This window comes from Atractosteus spatula, chromosome 2 (genome assembly GCF_055471065.1).
Source record: "Atractosteus spatula isolate fAtrSpa1 chromosome 2, fAtrSpa1.hap1, whole genome shotgun sequence".
NCBI classification, from domain to species: Eukaryota; Metazoa; Chordata; class Actinopteri; order Semionotiformes; family Lepisosteidae; genus Atractosteus; species Atractosteus spatula.
Window position 1 is genome coordinate 36,395,945 of NC_142707.1, and position 21,259 is coordinate 36,417,203.

At 36.7% G+C, this 21,259-nt stretch overlaps 1 protein-coding gene across 1 annotated transcript; it reads left to right on the plus strand.

Moving 5' to 3' along the window:
* Positions 1–1,903: 1,903 nt before the first annotated feature.
* LOC148839637 (toll-like receptor 5) lies at positions 1,904–15,665 on the plus strand. Its single transcript, XM_088905371.1, has 2 exons — positions 1,904–1,975; positions 12,732–15,665. Exon 2 carries the CDS (start codon positions 12,739–12,741, stop codon positions 15,325–15,327), a length of 2,589 nt encoding a protein of 862 aa, XP_088761497.1. The 5' UTR covers positions 1,904–1,975; positions 12,732–12,738; the 3' UTR covers positions 15,328–15,665.
* Positions 15,666–21,259: the final 5,594 nt, after the last annotated feature.

A 21,259-nucleotide genomic window follows, 5' to 3' on the forward strand; every position in this document is an offset into this window, starting at 1 on the left:
TTAAAGGGTGTATGATAATGGAAAATAGAGAAGTGGAGAAGTGGGAAAGGCATGTCAACTGGGGTTCTGTGAATCTCTCCACTAGATGGTACGTTGTAATTAAGTGTATAACACTCAGGCCAAACACAATCTATAGTGTCTTAGGCAAGCACCAGCTCAAATTGAATTCTGAATTCCACATGGAGAGTGGATGCCATGATACAGGATTGTCAGGGCTAAACCCAAAAAAAACAGTGATCACAAAAAGATGAAGAAAAAAAATGAAATTTGGCATTCAGCTTGAGCTTGTGAAGACAAGGCACCATTTAAAGACACATTTCTATATTAGATGAATAGAAGCAGATAGATGTTGCCTCCCTTCCTTCCCTTTTTTCACCAGCTTCCTTATGATTAATTCATTCATTTGTTTTATAATATCGGTGGATAACGCCAAAATATACCGTATGAATAATGTCTAAGTCTAAAGAGGCTTATATCTCCATTTCCTGATGGTTTTGTCAAAGAACATAGTGGAGCATTTTCTATTTCTGTGCTTGTTATTGCTGTTGTTGCCCAGTTTTTGCTTTGAGAATCTTTCCTGTTTTTGCGCTGCAGGAAACCAGAATGCTTTTTCCATGTCAGCAGATATTTGTGCATTGTCTCAAGGTTTTGAGGGAAAAGGACAGCAATTCCATGTGTCAGTGAGAATTCCGAGAGACAAGGCCAAATATTGTTGTCGAATAATGTTTCACTTTATTTATGCTCCTTTATTAATGTTGCACTTTCATCTTTGTGGGGTACTCCCATGATTTGTGACATCTTAATATCTCATAAGGATGTTATCATTAAAGCCAGCACAGCTTTTAGCACCGCTTTTTTCAGTTCTTAAGGTACTATACACAAGGAGTTTACACGCATTACCAGTGTTTGTGTAAATTTCTTCCAGGCAGTTGGTTTTCTCCCACAATCCAAATATATACTGGTAGGCTGACTGGCTTCTGTAAAACTGGCCCCGGTGCAAGCGTGTGCATCTTTATAGTATGTGTGCTCATCCAGTGTACTGTATATCCAATCTTGCACTCAGTGCTTTCCAGGATAGGTCCTGGGTCTCCACTGAATTGGATAAACTTGCATAGTTTAACTTTGATATGACAAATCATAAATCCTACAAAATCTTCTAAAATCTAAAATCCCTCCTGCAAAACTTTGTGGTTTATGTACAACAGACAAAATCTTAGTTGACAAAAACTAAATAATTAAATCCCTTTATTGCAGTCAATACTCCACAATACAAACCACAGCCCTAGCGATCACACCACATTGCGACGCTTGTTTTATACAAAGATTAATGAAACTCGCGACAATTCATTTTAAATTGTGTTTTAGCTCGTTGTAAGTTTACAGGAAAAATAATGTTCCCAGTAAAAAGCCTCGTAGTTTCGTTATTTTTAATGAAACATATTGGTGTTTCCACTGCAATGAATTGCCGAATTTTGGTTCTACAACTAAATCCAAGCAAAATGAAGATAACGAGCCTCAAACCGTTCAGAACTCACTGACAGCTTACTCATCGCTTCTGTTACTGCTGTACGAACAACGGAATACAGGGAATGAAACCTCGCTTTTTACAGCTTTAGCATCTTCGTTATTAATAATTTCGTGGCGTGTGTTGGTTACTACAACCGTCTGTTCTTCTGCGCCGGGTGTTGGTTGTTTTTCAAACAGGTATGCATGCGTTTGTTGTATTTTTAACCTGGAGTTTATACAAGTTTGCAAGAGTGCGCATTTCTATCTAATGGGTAATTTTTCCCACAATTTGCCCATTCAGAGTTTCATAGTAACACGAACTTGTTAAGAAAACTTTTACGTAGAGGAAGAGTCATACACTGGAAAAGGGAGGTGCTGCAGTGTTGGAGATAGTGATCTGAAGAAAAGGGGGAGTGCGGTAGTCTGTGACTGCTTTGCAAACATAAATGAAATAACCTACAGGATACAGGTAAGCGCCTGCCTTTATTAACAACTGTTATTGTCAAGGTCAAGGATGTTATTTGTGAAAAAGTAACCTTAAGAGCATTGCTCATGTAATGCTACATTGAAGCTTGTCTTGTATACAGTACATGTTTGTTAATTGTTGTTTCCAAATTGCCTTAAATCTTAAAATCTTAGAATTAAACTGATATTATTTTAGACATAATTGATCAAAACTGCCTTTCGTCAGAGAAATGTCGTTTTATTTTTAAAGACGAATTTTATTTAATATCAGTACAGCTTTAGTTATTACACATTTAACTTTAGTTTTTTACTACGTATTTAAACTGGGAAAACGGTCAAACGGAAACAGAAGCGTGTGAATAAGACATTACTCCACCTTCACTTACTACCAAAAGCCATGGTTACTGTTTTTTTTTCATCCCATCAACAGACATTACTCACAGTTACTCAATACAGTGCTCCCAAACAAACACGTGTGCCTGTCATTACATTCTGTATCGCAATAAAAATCTCACAAAATATCTCCACCCTACCACGCAAACAATCGTCACAATATCACAATTTCAGAAAATGGTGTCAGACCAACGTAACATTGCCGGAACAGAAAATGATTTGGAGAAAAGTTTCTTAGCTTGCTAGCTATTAGCCGTAGTGGAGAAATCCTTTCAATTGTACTGTAGACGCCGTTTTTGTCTGTGTGTAATGGGTTGGTAGGAAAATAGTGTGCTTTTTTTTCTAATATACAGGATGTCCAAAATTTTTACTTCACAGTCTTACACAACTGGCTGCATCAGCTTTTGGACCCCTTAAAACTCTTCAAATATGGGATAGAACCCATATTAATCAGTACTGACAAGCAGCACCCACACTGGTGACACATGGAAACCATTTTGCAAGAGCAACCCTACCATAAAGCTGATCAAATTGAACATTTACTTAACAAATTCAATAAATGTTAAATTAAGCTATGCATGGTTGTGCCATCCCAAAGTACCTTGGGTTCTTTAATAACAAAGAAACTTAAGTTTAGTATCACATCTAAAGGATGGGACATACTGTGCTGTAGGAGGGGCCTTGTCACTATACTCAAAGCTATAACATTTGGTGAAAATTCCTAAGATGTTGTAAGACGAGACAGTTGTAGAGGCTAGTGGCATGTTGCTGCCATATGGGATTTGATTGATTTTGTACAGGTCATACAGTAAACTTGGATATGTTTTCTCTCAGTGTTGTTCAAGAACCATTTTTGCTTTAAAGGAACATAGCCACCACAAGCTAATGTCCTGGTGTGGTTAATATGCATACATTTGCAGATTTTGGAGTGCATATCTTCAGTATAATAATAGTGATACAGATTTGTATGAGATCACCAACTGTAAGAAATATAGGACTGTAGAAAACAGGAGAATGGGCATACCAAGACTTCTGAAAGTTGCTGATATTTTGTCCTGTATTCCAAGTTGTAATTAAGTTTTTAATTATAGTTCCATAATACAGACTGCAGTGTCTAAGGGTAACACTAGTGTAAATCAAATATTGTTGAAGTGGGACATGTATATATCTCACTTATCCAGCATCACAGTATCACCACTTAAGCACATTGTGAGAGCTGTTGATGGGGTCTGTTAATTTAGCCTTTAACAAAAGTTACACTAAGGTGCCATAAAGCTGACTTGCTTTAGCAGCCCCAGTGGTTTAACGCTACATAGTAAAAGACAAGAACAACACCCACAAACAGGATAAACCAGACCAATGTCTGCTGCATATCAAAGGACAGAACCTAAAGCAAGACAGTAGGACAAGAAGTAATTACATATCAAAGAACAGGACATGCACTCAGATTGTGAAATAAACTTTCTCCTGACTGTATATAAGAGCTGGGAAACCCTCGCAGGATTGTCTGTTCTGCGGGGCAGACCCAACGCGCGTTGATGTCATTACTGAGCTCAATAAAACTGAATCTGCACAAGACTGTGTCCTGCTCCTCTGATGAAGAATTTCCCACAACAATTGTCAATATGCAGAGAGAATGCCTGCTTCAAGTGGATGCCGTGATTCAGGGGTGTAAAAATTAAACCACACAGTGCTCACAAAACAAATAAAATTTAAACTTTGTTGGAGCTAACACTGTGAATCTTACTGTATATCTTCAGGGAAGTCTTAACTGCCTTTCCAAATGACTTTAGACTTTCATTATGTTGTGCATTCCAGTACCCTACAGGGGCAGAAAGAGAGATTATAATTTAAAAAAACAAGAAAACACATCCATTTCATATTACAAAGGTATGGCCTTGAACAGAACTGGAAAAAAGATAAAGTCATCATCTACGTATTTAAAAGACTCAAAAGCTTTTTGTACAGGGTGACGTGTAACAAGGACTGAGCCAATAGCTCCTTAGGCAGGTCAATATAAAAAGGGGAAGTGAGCATCACTAATAAGTTCGGATGGGTAAGAAGCTTACACACGAAGAAGGCTCCACAACAGAAATGTTGTGTTTTCTTTCTTCTCTTTTTAGCATGGAATAAACCTATTACTTATTCCTAATGAGTTGTTGCCTGGTAATACCAATGCTGAAGAACCAAAACTTTAAAGTTTTAACCAAATTTATTGAAATCTGATCCCAAATCAGGTAATACCTATAGATCTTCCCAATCGTACAGTTATAAGATTTGATCTGTGTGTGTTAAAGGGTTCATTTTAAAACTGGTTAAGCTCTTTGCGTGCTGAAGTCATTTATAAATCCAGTAATACAGTAAAATTCTCTCATTTATTGAATTACTGTATATGTTTTGAGTGTGTTTGCTGTATTTGGTGATTTAATATTCTAATTATAGGGTTTTGAAACTTTTTTTTTCCCATTCATTGTTATTTCTCTCTACCTTTATAGATAGGGGAAGTTTCTTTTTGTATGTCTGTAACTGTTGCTACATTATCTCTCTTGCTCTGTCCCCCACTCCCTGATTAGCAAACACATTTGTTAACCATTACAGGACCATAAACCCTGCTGAGCCTGCAGTTCTGCTTCCTTGTCTCTCCTTCCTCACTAGCATACACAGCTAGGGCAAATAGGAGAGGATCGCTGCAATATCATGAATGGTCATTCACTATGTGTGATCACTCAATGGCTGTGAAAGGGTTGCTTACGATTACGTAACATCTGGGTAATGTTATCTGGGTTATTCATGTGCTAAGTACAGTAATCTTTATTTTGATTCTAGGTATATGCTCAAGAGCCTCTCTCTCCTAAGCATGATGATTGTGGTAACATAGAAGGACGTTCTCAGGTATAAAAACTCGATAATATTGAAACTAGGTAAAATCTTAAAATATTTAATAACTTCACTAATCTGCGCTTTGACATCCTTCATCCCTACATGGTGAAATGTTTTCTCACCTTTTAGCGAAAGAAGGCAAAATTTGTAACTACAATATGGAGGACTTGACAGAAACTATCAGGTGCAAGGTTCCCCATTAAGAAAGCCTTCCTTATTTTGAGGTTGGTCATATAAGCCTTTAGCCCAAGTGATTGCACCTTAGTATGCAGCACAGCATCAGAACAAACTGAAAGCATACATTCCTTTGAAAGAAAGGATAACATTTCAACCAGGATGAAATCTAATTGGTGCTAAAAAGTCAGATAAAATTCACAAAGGATGCTGTTAACGCCAGCAGGTTTCATCATGTTTTGATCCTCATACTTTAGCTCATTACACTTGCCTCAGAAAACCAAAACAGTTGGCAAGTGAAGAGGCTTTGTACACTTTTCCTGATGAAACTGAGTTCTATGATTTAGAGTAAATATGGCCTTCATCTGCCTGGCATCTGATAGGAATGCCCTTTGTGCCAATCTAACGGCAGGAATATCAGCAAAATATTAATTGATAGTTTCCGAGGTAATAATTGGGTGAGAGAACTGTCATTAAAATAATAATAATTCTACCATATATTAAGTATAATAGTTTATGAAAGCATGAAAATCAGCAGCCATAAATAACTCGACATGATCCTTGAGGAAGTTGGCCAAAAGATTAATGTACTAGAGGCATAAACTTAAAACCATTTTTTTAAACTGATATATTACTTTTTTTGGTCACATAATCTCAACCTATTCCTTTGCAGCACTCACTTTGTGCAGTAGTGTGTGGTCAATCTCCGTTGTAGTTGGCTAGAGACGTGACCGGTATTTAAAACCACGAAGCCCACCCCAGAGGTTATATTAACATCTCATTTGGAGAGGAAAAAATATTAATAAAAGCATATTATTCTTCCAATTAGCCTGAAAATGTCTGAACATCTCAACCACAATTACGATCATCCCTTACAAAACTGTATAGTTAAACCGCATCAGAGCTAATACAAGGCATAAAGTGTTTCACGTTAGGGGAAATATTATGAAAAATAGTTAAGTGAGAGTTCAGTTCCCAGTGCAAATTACCTGTGTTGATACCATCCTATATGACTAAAAGCTGGGTGTTAAGAAATGTGGTGCAAAAAAAAGTGTTAAAGTGACCTGTTAGGCTGATTTTGTCTATGTGCAGTGTTACAATAACAGGATGCTGCAAGCAACCTTAGTATCCTTGACAAAATGCCTCTCTGATCAAATTGACTGTACAAGCCCTTCATATCACATTAACTTCTTTGTTTTTTGTGGGAACTGTATGGTACAACAGGAGAGAAGGTACTCCTGCTTCCCTCAGTGATTTCCTCATTCCAACAAAGGCACATCTCTGGGATGTTGCTGGGTTGAGACTCATAAAAAAAACACAGCAAACCCTTACATGAGTGAATATAGACAGATTGTCATTACAGTTTTCTTTCTAAAGCAATTATCTATAGGTTTATGGGAGAATTCTTGGAAATAAACACAGGGCATGTCAGGGCCTCCAGAAGAATTATATATATATTCTTTACATCCTCTCCATACCCTTCCATTATGCCAGATTTTGATATCACACATTTTTTAAGAATCCAGCTGGATCAGTGCGTACTTTTCTATGTGGTAAGCCCACCATACCAGTGGTTCTCAATCCTGCTTTTCATTCCATCGGGGTCTTAATAACAGGTGCTTCATTTATGAAAGTGATTGAAGTGCTTGCTTGCAATTATTTCTGCACTCATGTCTTTTAAACATGTAGTTCCTGGTTTCAGAAATGACCTACTGTAGATAAATGACATGGTTTAAAAAACCTACAGCATACAGGACATTGTGCAGTCTTCCTTAAATTGCTCCTGAAGACTGTGTTCTTAATAAGTAATCACTTTATGATGAACAGAAATAAGCATTGACTTGGTTGTATTTCAGCCAACACACCTGAATGAGTGGAATTTGGAAACTGATACAGAGTTAATACCAATTGCAAACTCCTTAAGGCGGCATCTTAGTTGACAGTATAATTCTAAAACGTTACATTAATGTTCTCATACTGCATCTAAATTTACAAAAACAATTTTTCTTTGGGGGCAGCACAGTGGCACAACTGTTAGCATTGCTGCCTTGCAGCGCTGGGGCCCTGGGTTCAGTTCCGGATGTGGGGTGCTGTCCGTTTGGAACTTTTATATTCTCCCTGTGTTTGTGTGAGTTTTCTTCTGTTTCCTCTGATTCCCTTCTACAATCCAAAGAAATACTGGTAGGTTTGTCAGCTTCCAGTGTGGGTACTGTATGTATAGTACAAACCTATTTGTGTTTGTGCTAGTCTCTTTTAAGAATAATAAACCCGCCCACAGTACTCTAGAGGTTATCTGATTTTGCCTTTAGTATTGAGGAGAGGGATTGCAACTTCTCTGTCCTCTTCCAACAAAATATTAATCGAGTGGAGATCCTGCAGGCAGCAAAACGTCAGAACTGGGACAGAATCTGGCATTCGGAGAAGGAGATTTCTACTTAAATCCTAACTATAGGACTGAAGCCAATGATTTCATTTGAACCTTGTTCAAAATAAAATGAACCCAGTTGGGAGCACTTGTTTCCCACCCCCAGATTTGTTTAACTTATTTGGACACATAGTACTTATCAGCGTTCTGTGGCTCAGAGGGGTAGGCTTGGTTTGTTTATTTGTCAAATTCCTTTAGTATGCTACCTGTTGACTTAATTGGATGTGGCACATTGGAAATAAAGAGTTTCAGTCCTGTTTGTATTGGATTATTCCACTCAAACAAGTGCAGAAAATGTTTGACCCTGGTGTGGAAATCCCTTCCAGTTTTACCTTGCCAAGTTGAAGATCATCCATGACAGCCAGTCATCTGTCTGATCAGCATGGAATATGTTAGAGGAATGATTAGCTTTAGAGATACAGAAAGGAAAATGTATTTTAGTGGACCTTCTGTTTTATTGTTAGATACTAGGTCAGTAACCTATGGCATGGACACCTGAAGGAGGCTCCACAGCCGAAACGTTGTGCTTCTTCTCTTTTAAGCATGGAACAAACCTTTGCTTGCTCCTAGTTAAGAAACTAGTCAGGTTTGCACATGATTTCAAATTAACATCACTAAGCACTGTAGAAAAAAAATATAAAAAGGATTTAGATACAATTCAAGAGTGGCAAAACACTTGATATTACTTAATATAGATACAGTAAGTGCAGGGTTTTGCATGCAGGTAGTAAAATATAAATGCAGAACGCAACCCTGAGCAAGAGGTTACTTATGAAAAGGGCTGTGTACTGTATTTATATTGACATATTATTTCTATTTTCTAGATAACGTAACAAAATGCTAGGATATAGGATGTGAAGAAAGCTCCATTCCTGAAACATTGTTTTTTTTCTTCTCTTTTGAGCATGGTATCAACCTTCACATGTTCCTTTGCAGCCAACACATGCTGATGCGGCTACCTACTTGAAATAATTTCTTAACTATACCAGGATCCAGATTTATATTATTGATATAAATTGAGAAGAGCAGGGGCCCTAGTACAGATCATGGTGGTACTCTAATAATTAAAGTACCCAGGTTTTAGTACTCACTTCTTATCTGTAACATCTTCTTTCTATTTGATAACCAAATCTCATGCCAAACACATACATTTCCCCTTAATGCCTACCACCTGCAATTTGCAAATTAATCGTTTATGAAGAACTATATTAAAAGACATCTGAAGATCTATATACACCATTTAATATGTACTGTGTTTATCCATTACTGTTTGTTTCTTGTTCTTGGTCAGGCAATACTTACCTTTTCTAAATCCATGTTGACTATTTCCTAGGATCATATTTCCATAGTTTAGTACTAATAATTGTTTCTTTAACTTTACATGTAAAAGATGTCCTATGTATTGATATATTTATATATAATTAGTTGATTCAGTTGATGCAGTCCCTGGGCACTGTCCCCATATTAAACAGCTGTTGAAAGAGGTGTACTAATGACTTCTGAATAATATCTCCAGTTTCCTTGTATACAGATGGTAAGATCCCATACTCAAAATACGTCTGTGTTTGCAAATACTTCAGTATTTACTGTAATACAGAACTTTGGCCATGAGCCATGTTGTTGTCACTGGTGAGCATGTGAGTAAAATACCTGTTTAATACATCAGCCATTTCCCTTTCATTGTCTAGAGGTTTTGCATTTCTGTCTTAGATATATTTTACTTTATCCTTGCCTGTTGTTTTGCTGTTGTAGAACTGAAATTACTTTTTATTATTTACTTTAGCCTCCATTGGAATATTCTTTTCCATTTCCCTCTTGGCCCTTCTAATATCCCTTTTACCTGGGCATGAAATTCATTTTACACCTTTTCTTTTACTGGATCCTGTTTTTTGAATCATTTTATTATTATTAATAATAATAATAATAATAATAATAATTGCTTACACTTATATAGTGCTTTTCTGGACACTCCACTCAAAGTGCTTTACAAGTAATGGGGACTCCCCTCCATCACCACCAATGTGCAGCATCCACCTGGATGATGCGACGGCAGCCATAGTGTGCCAGAACGCTCACCACACACCAGCTATCAGTGGGGAGGAGAGCAGAGTAATGAAGCCAATTCATAGATGGGGATTATTAGGAGGCCATGATTGGTAAGGGCCAATGGGAAATTTTGGCCAGGACGCCAGGGTTACACCCCTACTCTTTACGAGAAACACCCTGGGATTTTTAATGACCACAGAGAGTCAGGACCTCGGTTTTACGTCTCATCCGAAGGACGGCGCCTGTTTACAGTATAGTGTCCCTGTCACTATACTGGGGCATTAGTACCCACATGGACTGCAGGGTGAGCGCCCCCTGCTTGCCCCATGAAAGGTTTTCCTTCCCTGTTTTCCCTAATTAATATGTTGAACCAATTGGGTTACTAGCTTTGTGTACATTAATTGTTTGGGATAAATAAATTCTGTTAGGAATTACTTAAATATGTGAGAGAGGGTGACTTTACTTTTATTTTTAATCCAGGACTAGACTACCTTACACTGATTACTTCCCATGTGCCTGTAAGTAATTATAATGTTTTGCAAATAACTTTGTATATATGTGGGTCTTGATGACAGAGAATGGTGTAAAACATTTTAATTTTTGCATATAGAAACAAATGATACACCATATATATATTTGCTTTCAAAGCAGATTAAAATTAAATGGCATTGTGTATGATGATGTGGGGTTCAGAATTAATAACAGCCTGGTAGTGGACACTGTTAGTGTTAGTGGGTTAGCTAGTTAGTACAATTTAGTACAATTCCTATTGACAATGAAAAACATTCTCTCAGTGTCTGCAGCAGTTGCTTTAACTTTGAAATGAGAAGGCATTCACAAAACCATATTGTTAAAAGCATTAAAAGCACCATTAAAAGCACAGGAATTTTGAGAAATTAAGTATTTTTGTGTACACCAAAAGCAAAGTCATAACTGCTAACAATGGATTTCTTTCTAAAAATGCAATACTGCTACATGTGGCAGCCAGAACTGCTACAGTCAGAATATCCATGAGATGACGACCTTTTACAGGCATTTGACATGTTTGTTTAACTGTAGGTGGACTGAGAAACAGGTAAATAATTCACCTTGATAACTGTTTATCTGCAGAACAAATTTGTTATATCTGTGTGCCCTAAAAGTCCTTATGCCTAAACACATCTTAAATGTATTCTGTTGCATTTAATTATGTTAATATGTAATACGTAGACAACATGGCTTTCTTGTACATAATGACTTTAATACATGTCAAGTATATTGGTAGTATACAATATAAGTGAATTATCATGTTTACAATATTTACAACACCTATGTCCATACATATTTCTCAGGAATTTATTGCACTTTATAAAAGATATCATAAAAATGATGACAGTGTTGCCAGATACTTTTTTTATCATCAAAAACCTTTCCTTCTTCTCAGCCTGTGAGCTTGTTGTTTGTGGATATCATTTAGTTTTGTATCATTTGTGTTTCAGTTGAAGGTCCTTATAAATTATTCTTGTTTATCTTTCCCGCTTTTGGGTCCCCATTTTGGCAGGGCCAGATGAAGTGAGGAGTGAATGGAAATGACTGTGACAGAGGTCAATACTTTAATTGTTTATCAAATGTCTAGTGAGCATGTATTTTCATCGGAAACAGAAAAAAAATATTTTCAACAGGTTACAAAGACGTCATGCTGTTTAAATAATGTGGTCAATACTGACACACAGCATACAAGAGAAGCTAATTACTATCAGTATGGGGAAACATTTTGTTTTTTTGCTTTATATTCTTTAGAATTATTGCTTTCCCATAACCGTATAGTTAATTATTACAAGATCAGGAGCCATATGGTGTGTTATAATAGCTTGTGAGTTATTTACTCCCAATCTGTTCTAATTATACTTGTGTTGACTGGTTTGAACAAACATTAATTATAGAATATAGGAAATTGTATCATTTGATAAATACTAGAGAGAACACGGGGAAACCTCCTACTATGAAATATTGTAGTTTATAATATTTACAATGTTTTAAGTAAGATTATAAAGCATTAGCTCTATATTTTATGTATTGGTTTTAATTGTTCAGTTTATAAATTCTGCATTTTCTAGTTGTTTAAGGTTTTAAATCTGCTTTAGTTATCTAATCTCTTATGTATTCTATATATTTTACTTTCTGACCATTTTGGGGTAAAAGACTGCAAAGTTGTACGTGAGGAAATAAATATAGCGATTGCACCAGTGTACATGTGTATACTGAATGCTTAATGTTTCAGACTCATCATTTTTATTTCTGCTTTTAAGCTTTTTAAGAGCTGGTTACAATGTAGTACAGTATATACTGTAGTTTTCATTTTTTTATAAAAAGTAAAATCCTAAACAGAAACACCATATTATTTGAGAACAGAAAACAGAAAAGCATATACAATAAAAAAGAGAAAACAGCAGGTGACATGAACCATAAATAGAGTATGTATGAGCTTTATAATAATAGATAATGTATTATGACACAGTACTTCTTTGTTCAGTTGAATATTTTCTCATTGCTACCCTTTACTTCTTTTATTAGTAATTATTATTAGTAATTAATACTTTAATTCCAGTACGTCCATGAATCTTTCAGACAATGCTGCTCTCTGGAAAACTCTCCATTCAAAAGCATGTATTCATGCTGTCTACAATAAATTCTTAATGTATTACAAAAAGCTTAATTTGCAGTGCTTTAAGCAAGAAATTTTGCAAATACAAATAATCGTGATTATTTGTGAACGTGAGTAGAGTTTTAGGATTGATTTCTCTGAAACCATTAATCTGTACGTATGTGTTTCACCGGAGCTGTCTTGTTTTTGTTTTCGTAGGAACACAATGTGGAGCCAACATATCTTTATCATATGCTTGATGATAAGAAGAATCTCATCGTGTCAAATCATCAATCAAATTGCTTTTTGTCAGTCGCAGTCTCTAAACTGGGTTCCATATTTTCCCTCTAATGTTGTTGCAGTTGACCTGAGTTTGAACTATATAATCGAAGTGAATGACACTTCTTTCCTACACCTTGAGCTCCTGCAGAATTTGGATCTTGGAATGCAAAAAACACAGTTTCTGAGGATAAAGAAAAATGCTTTTAGGAATTTATCAAACCTAGTTTTTCTACACTTAGGAAGTAACAGAAATCTTGTTTTGGACCCAGATGCATTTGTGGGATTGTTTAATTTAAAACAGCTTAATCTAATATATAATGGGCTTTCTGCATCAATTTTAGAGGATGAGTACCTTCGACCTTTGGTGTCACTTGAAGTCATATACCTCAACAGTAATGTTATTGAGAGAGTCCAACCTAATCTCTTCTTTCGCAATTTGACAAATTTAAAGGAGGTCGTATTGAAGCTGAATAAAATCAAAACTATATGTGAAAACGATTTGCTGGGGTTTCGCGGTAAATTTTTCAGCTTATTTGACCTCTCCTCCAACCACCTTGAACACATGAACGCAATTGATTTTGACTGGAAAACATGTGGGAACCCTTTTAAAAATGTGTCTCTTGAAGTCCTTGACTTATCTTTGAATTCGCTCGACGCTGACAGAACACGGCTCTTATTCAGAGCATTAGGAGGGACAATAATTCATCATGTTATCTTAAGTCAGAATATAATGGGTAGGTCTTTTGGATATAACAATATTAAAGATCCTAATAATGAAACTTTTGAAGGTCTTAAAAACAGTTCTGTGAGATCTCTAAAGTTGTCCAGAAATTTTATTTTTTCACTAGAACCATTCGTATTTGCTCCTTTTAAGGAGCTCAAAGAGATAACATTAGCTGTCAATAAAATCAACCAGATTAAGAAAGATGCATTTTCTGGACTTCAAAACTTAAAATCGCTGAATCTCTCAAATAATCTAATAGGTGAGGTATTTTCATATACTTTTGAAGGTCTTCACAGTGTCACTGAAATTGACTTGTCAAACAACCACATTGGTGTCATTCAACACAATTCTTTCACTGGACTTTTCAGTTTACAGACTTTGAACCTTCGGGGAAATGCAATTAAAAATCTGCACGAGTTTGCACCGATTCCTAAATTGGAAAATGTTCTACTGGGTGACAATAAAATTCAGTCTTCATATGGCCTTTCTACATTTGCCCAGAACTCTATATTTGTTGACTTATCAGAAAATCGACTAAGAGATCTAGGCGTGTTCTATGATTTGATGAATTTTCCAAATGTTCAGTTTATTTTACTTCGACATAATAAGCTTTCAGGCTGTGCTAGTAATTCTGTCGTCCCGAAGGAAAACAATTTACTATACCTGGACCTGGAGGACAACATGTTGCAATTAATTTGGGAAAAAAACATTTGCTTAGATGTGTTTGACAATCTAAACAAACTTAACAGACTCAGATTAAACCAAAATTTTCTACAGTTTCTCCCAGAAGCTATTTTTAAGGGTTTAACCACCTTGAATTCACTGGATCTTTCCCTCAACTTGCTTACCCATCTCCCTGATAATGTTTTCCCTGAAAGTCTGAAGGTTCTTAATTTATCTGGAAATATTCTTGGCTCACCTAACCCAGACCTCTTCAGTTCACTTAGTCTCATTGATCTTGGAAGGAACCCATACGTTTGTGATTGTAATTTAAAAGAGTATCTTCTGTGGATAAGTCAGACAAATGTCACATTCTTCAGCCATGTAGAGGATATGGTGTGTTACTTCCCGAATGAGCTCTTGGGCGTTCGTCTACTTGATCTAAATACTGAATCTTGCGTGGAGGAAGACCAAAGGCTAATTCTGAAATTAAGGCTTTCAGCTTTCATCAGCAGTGTAACAATTATCATATTAATAATGATGTCCACTATTACTTTTATTCATTTCCGAGGACTCTGCTTTGTAATTTACAAGAAGATAATCACTATCTTGCAAGGATCTCCTAGTGTTGCGTTTAGAGACAGTTACAAATATGATGCTTATTTGTGCTTTAGCAGCAGTGACTTCAAGTGGGTGAAGACCGCTCTTCTTAAAAGACTGGATGCTCAGTTTTCAGAAAAGAATCTCTTCCGTTTTTGTCTTGAAGCTCGAGACTTTATTCCTGGAGAGGATCACATCACTAATATACGGAATGCCATCTGGTGCAGCAAGAAAACAGTCTGCATTGTGACAAAAGAATTCCTGAAGGATGGGTGGTGCATTGAGGCCTTTAATATGGCCCAAACTAGGCTGTTCACTGAACTGCAGGATGTACTCATCATGGTTGTTGTTGGAGGGCTTCCCCGGTTCAAGTTAATGAAATGTGACCCAATCCGAACCTTCATCAAAAGCAGGCATTGTTTGCACTGGCCAGAAGATTTTCAAGACATTGATTGGTTTTATGAGAGGCTTGCACAGAACATTTTGAAAGAAGAGAAGAGTAAAAAGCAGACTGATGTTGTACTTCAGAATATCAGAGTGCAAAGCTAGAAGTCAGTGATAACTGAAATGTTAAAGATCACATTTTGACAGTATTTGTGTTGGAGTATTAACTGCTGTTTTACAGGAATAGTGATATATTATGGAGCGTGACAACTGTATGTTAAGATTAGATTCATTTAAGATGATTTTATAATTATTTTTCTACACCATGAATATTGTACCATTACTTTCATATGTATTGTTTAGCAGCAAAAATGGTCTTTTACAGTTTTCTCTTTTACTGCCTAGAAATGGAGGCTTGTTTTGTATTTCATCTCTAATCTTACAGGGTGTGGGATGGACTGGCAGATAAATACAGTTCTCCTCCTGGGGGAAGTTCTTCAGACCATTCTTGGATTTAAGTTCTTCTGTTTTTAATTTTCTTCTAAATGTTTTGATGATTACATTGTTTTATTTATGAAGAGTGCATTTTTTGTAGAATTTAGATTCTGTAAAGATACTAAACCACAGAAAGGATGTTCTATGAATATGGTCAGTTACTTTTTACATGATAAACCCTTTTAAGTGCTTAATATCTACACACCATATCTGTGGTGTATGGGTCTTAATTATAGCAATTAATGAACAGCAAAGAACTCCTTAAGAATGAGTACAGATGGACTAAAACAATTTTAAAAAGGTTAGTGTATCTTTCTTTTAAAGATTGCAGTTGGTATCATAGAAAACCTTCTCATTTTTAATAATTTTCTAAGTTTCAATATGATGAAGACATAATTCCTTGGAGTTTATAATGTTCAGCCAGAGTCCTGTGAGCTAATCAGTTCCATTAGTCCCTCTCTTTTACCTGCTTAATAAACTATATAACAGTTGCCCACCACAGTGATTGTCAATGAAGCCCCTATATCCCAGCTTAATAGAAAGGTTCCAAGCTTTCCAGACCTCCTGACCACACTCTTCTAGTAGTGACTGATAGTCTTAATTCTCTCATGAGTGTCCTCCCATGGCATCTCCACCAACATTATTTGTTTGGGTCAGCTGAAGTACAGCGCAAAGTATGGCTTAAAGTAGTCATTATAGTGAATGGGGGAATTCTCATCTGCAAACATTTAAGCCTCCTTCTGCGACCCACATTCCAGATTGTCTTGAGCCTACAGTTCTATCCTGCCTTCACATAATGAATGTAGGCCCTATTTTCCTTTACTGTTTCTTTATTGTTTCGTTCTCCTGGGAGCCCTTTTTTACATTAAAAACATGGGCATAATGCCACATAAAATGTCCATTCACAGTGCCATCTTGCAGGTTGTGTTCATAGTTGACTAGTCTTCCACATGCTCTACAGCTGCATTCCAGAAAAAATCGCCTTTTTTTGTAAATGAGTAGGGATTTGCTGTACAGTACATCACTAAAAAAGTGATTTTCCGACTATCCCCTACTCAGTTTTTATTTGACACAAGAACCCTTTCTTTTACTCATTCCAGCACATCGTCCATAATTTTTAATACTTTTATACAATGTGGTCAGCTGGCTTTCTTCCTCTGCTTGACATACTTCCCTCTCTATTTTGGTCTCTCCATTTTCAGATGCTTCCCCTGCTGCGGCTTTCAGTTTGTGATCAGAACTGTCTCCGGGGCTCCAGAGTGGCTCAATTAGTAAAGTCACCTGACTCTGTGATCAGAGATTTCAGCCTGAGGCAGGTGACTTGACGACTGTGACCACAGCCCGCCAAGTGGAGCCATACAATTGGTTGAGCACTACATTAGGTAGAGTAGGATTAGTTGGCCAAAGCTGTCTTGGCTCTCGGCAACACAGTGACCCCTGTGGCCTCCTGGGTGCTTGCAGGCATATGGTACTATCAGTGAATCCAACTGGCAATAAACATCTGGAATGGAGCAGTGCTTCCTCTCTCTTTCCTAGCGTTAATACCGGATCAGTAGGGTCCGCTTGGAGCAGTGCTTCCTGTGATGTTTTAAAAAATGGAGGGTTTGAAGGTGGACTAGTTGGCCTACATTTCCTAATTCTCCCCTGGGTGTGGTCACGGGGTTCAGATGGGAGCCAAGATGTGAAAAACACACCATTGACTGTTCCAAATCAAGTGGGTATAACAACAATTGGCAATTCAAAAGATTACTTTGGTGACCTTGTGCATGGAAAGGGGGGAAAAAATAAAAATTACTTTGCAAAGAAAATTACAAAGTGGAAGTGGGGTCACATGAATGCACAGCTCTTGAGTCCGGGGTCCAGCCTGAGGCACCTCCTTCATGGAAGTAATGCCTCCCCGGTAATGCCTTACGTGGGTTGTCATCTGGTGTTTCAGTTTTCTCTCACAGTCCAAAGACACGTGGTTCAGTTTAACTGGCATCTTTTAATTGTCCCTATGAATGTGTGTGTTCCTACAGCAGACCAGTGTTCTGTCCAGGGATGTTATCTGCCTTGTGCTCTGTCTTCAGGGTTAATGTTAATAATAAGAAGAATAATATGAATAATTCATTACACTTCGATACTGTAGCACTTTTCTGGACACTCCACTCAAAGCGTTTTACAGATAATGGGGATCCCCTCCACCACCACCAATGTGCAGCACCCACCTGGATGATGCAACGGCAGCCACAACGCGCACATATGCTCAACACACAAGAGCTATCAGTGTGGAGGAGAACAGAGTGATGAAGCCAATTCAGAGAGATGGGGATTATTATGATTATTATAAGGCCATGATTGGTAAAGACCAAACACCCCCACTTTTTTCGAGAAACACCCTGGGATTTTTAATTACTACAGAGAGACAGGAACTCTGTTTTACATCTCATCTGAAAGACTGCACCTTTTTATAGTATAGTGTCCCCATTACTATACTGGGGCATTAGGTCCCACACAGACCTCAGGGTGAGCACCCGCTAGTAGTCCCACTAACACCTCTTCCAGCAGCAACCTTACCTCTTCCAGGAGGTCTCCCATCCAGGTACTGACCAGGCTCACACATGCCTAGCTTCAGTGGGTTGTTAGTTGTGGGCTGCAGAGTGATATGGCTGCTGGCGAGGTTAGGCTCCGGCTCACCATTCTCTTGTATAATCAGTGATTCTTGCGAACAGAAAGTGGAAATGAAGTTCCATAATATTTTGCTGTTAAATTGAATTAATATGAAATACGCTTAGTCATCACTGTTCCAGGTCAATTACCTAAGTTAAGGGGGCACCAATATTTTTTCGATTGAACAGATACTGTATTTGAATATGGGTGAACAAAAGCTCAAGAATGTTTTAAGATTATCAATGATGAGTATAAATAAAAATATTATTAATGTTTTATGTATGCTAATTAGATTATGCCAATGCAGTATACACTACTATAATGCTATATACACATTGCACCACTAGAGGGAGATCTTATATAATAAACTGGAAATGTAGAAAAGATGTGTTCTCTTAAGACTTTTAATGAGTGGCTTTTCTTCAGGCTTTTAATTAATTTATGGTATGTATCTCGATATTAAATCTAATGTACATTTTTAACAAATGCATATTAAGCTATATTATATATTATAGCTTTGCTAGGTTTAGCAATGCTAGTTTATTTCCAAACACATTTGAAAATGTTTTTATTACTCAAGAGCTGGATGATTGAAGCAGAGCATCATTTAACCAGGGGCTTGGTTTAGCTGTTTAGACATCATGGAATGTATCACACTGTACCTTTTAGGGTTACATTTAAAAAGTATGGAGTTCTTAGTTTTATTCTGGAACTTATATTTCATAAACCAAGTCTTAAGTGTGCTTTCCAATGAGATTTTTTTCTAAACAGGATGTCATAAAGCTGAATAAAACTTCCTGTTTGGAGCAGCAGCTACTTCATATGGAATCATTTTGTCTAGTTTACTTAGACTTTCAAAGGCTTATGCTCAACTGAAGAGAAAAACAAAAGCAAATTATTTTTAAAAAGAGCATAGGTAACAATAGAAATTATATTAATTCACAAACTGTAACAATGTTCTTTTTTTCAAATAAATGGTGGGGAGTGTAATGTGAGCCTTTTCTGTTTCATTCTGTAGCTTGATGAATTTGAGCTTAAATAGTTTAACTTTATGCTTAACCTAATTGTCCTCTAATTTTGGAATTCCTGTTTTTAAATTAATCTTTTCCTCTGCTACCTATTGAAAGATCCCCAATCAATGTTCCTCCTTATGTCATCACCTTTCCTAAAACAAGTTTTCAGCTTGATGCCTAATTAGACTACATAGCCCAAGAGGTCTCTCCAGGAGTCTATTTTGTTGAGTTCTGTGACTTATCCTCCCTAGCCCGAAGGAAGAACTGAATTAGCCTGTCAGTCAACCCTGCTCTCTACACATAACTTTCTTAAAGCTGTTTTTTTGTCCTAATAGTCCATTCTAGGACGTGTTTAAAAATATCCCACATATGTAGACTAGAGAATCATTTTCCAGGCCAACAGCCTTTTTAGCAGATTCAAATTTGGAACACAAATCAATGTAAGAGACAACCACATTTCTCACATTCTACAGCTTTTCAGCCAAAGTGATGTGAAATACCTGCTCTGCATTACCTTCATTGTATGTACTGTAACTGAGTTATTATTCACACTGTTTTAAATTCCTCACTGGTGATGTCTGATAAATAAAATGGGGCACATGAGTAAAATCACAACTTCATTATATTTATTAAATCTCTATTATATACAATATGTAACCTATATATAGAGTATGTGGGATGATATTGCATAAGTGCTTTCTTTGCAAACCAGTCTGTAACAATAAAATAATAACCTGTGTAAGGATTCTGTATCTCGCTGAGAAAACAAACATTCCTAGAATCCCACAAAAATAGGCATTGTCACAGTTAACATATATGGAGTGAAAGTAAAGTCACTGAAATTTACCTGCCCTAAATATTGGGGTTAAAAGATTAAATTTTTTCTTCTGGATTACATAACCACCACTACTTTCAAGCTTTCTTTAGCGAGTTTATAACTGCCGTTAAAGACTGGTTCAAAGACACAGTGAGGTGTTATAAGGACATTGGACTTTGGTGTGAAATTCAACAGAGCATTTCTTTACTTGTTATCTCATGATTTAACAAGAGTACAAAATGTGTTGCCTAGTTTCTAGTCTTAAAAATGCAATTCAACTTCTCATGGTAAAATACAGGCTACCTTGAACTTGACCACTACCAAAATACACATAGGCCAATATTTTGTGAGACTAATAATTCCATAAAACTAGGTGTTAACTTCAGAATAAAAGGGATTCTCCTGTCTCTGTTCTCTGTTCTCTGTGGGGATCTCTCATTGTGTTTTACATCTGCAAATCACTTTACCATCTACTGTTTTGGTTTTCTTTTTCAATAATAAAAACCAAACTGGAAGTTGTGCCTGTTTATGCTACACCAGTATTCATATATTCCAGTAAACCATATAAAACATGGAGACAGAATATTCTTATTGCTTGCATTAATGGGTTTAATTCATGTCAAAACCACTAAGTTTAAAACGCTATGCTACAGTATGCGAGCTATGACGATGTGTTATAGCAGAATCATATGAGAGACATGAAGAGGGAAGGAAAGAGAGTGTCCAAGCAGACAAAATGTGGCCCAAACTCATGGCTGTATGAGCCAAAGTGTCCATGGAGACAGTTGTATTTTTCCAGAAGTGACCACATGTTAAAAAAAAAAACACAGCGAAGAACAGCTCTTTTCCCAAGGTCTTGACAGATCAAGGTTGCAAGAACAGACAAAATGCAGAGTCTCATGTCACAGAAACCTTCATCACTTGAGAAAAAGCACCTGTTTTTGCTTGCAGTGTGCATTCAGTCCCACATGAGGTCTAGCAACCCAACCGGATGTCTGCAGTTTTTTACATTAAAGACTCTGCAGATACTTAATGTAAGTGCATTGTATTAATCTCTAATTGTACTCATAACATATGCAGAAAAGAATTTTGTTTGATCTCTTTACCACATAATTTGGGTACA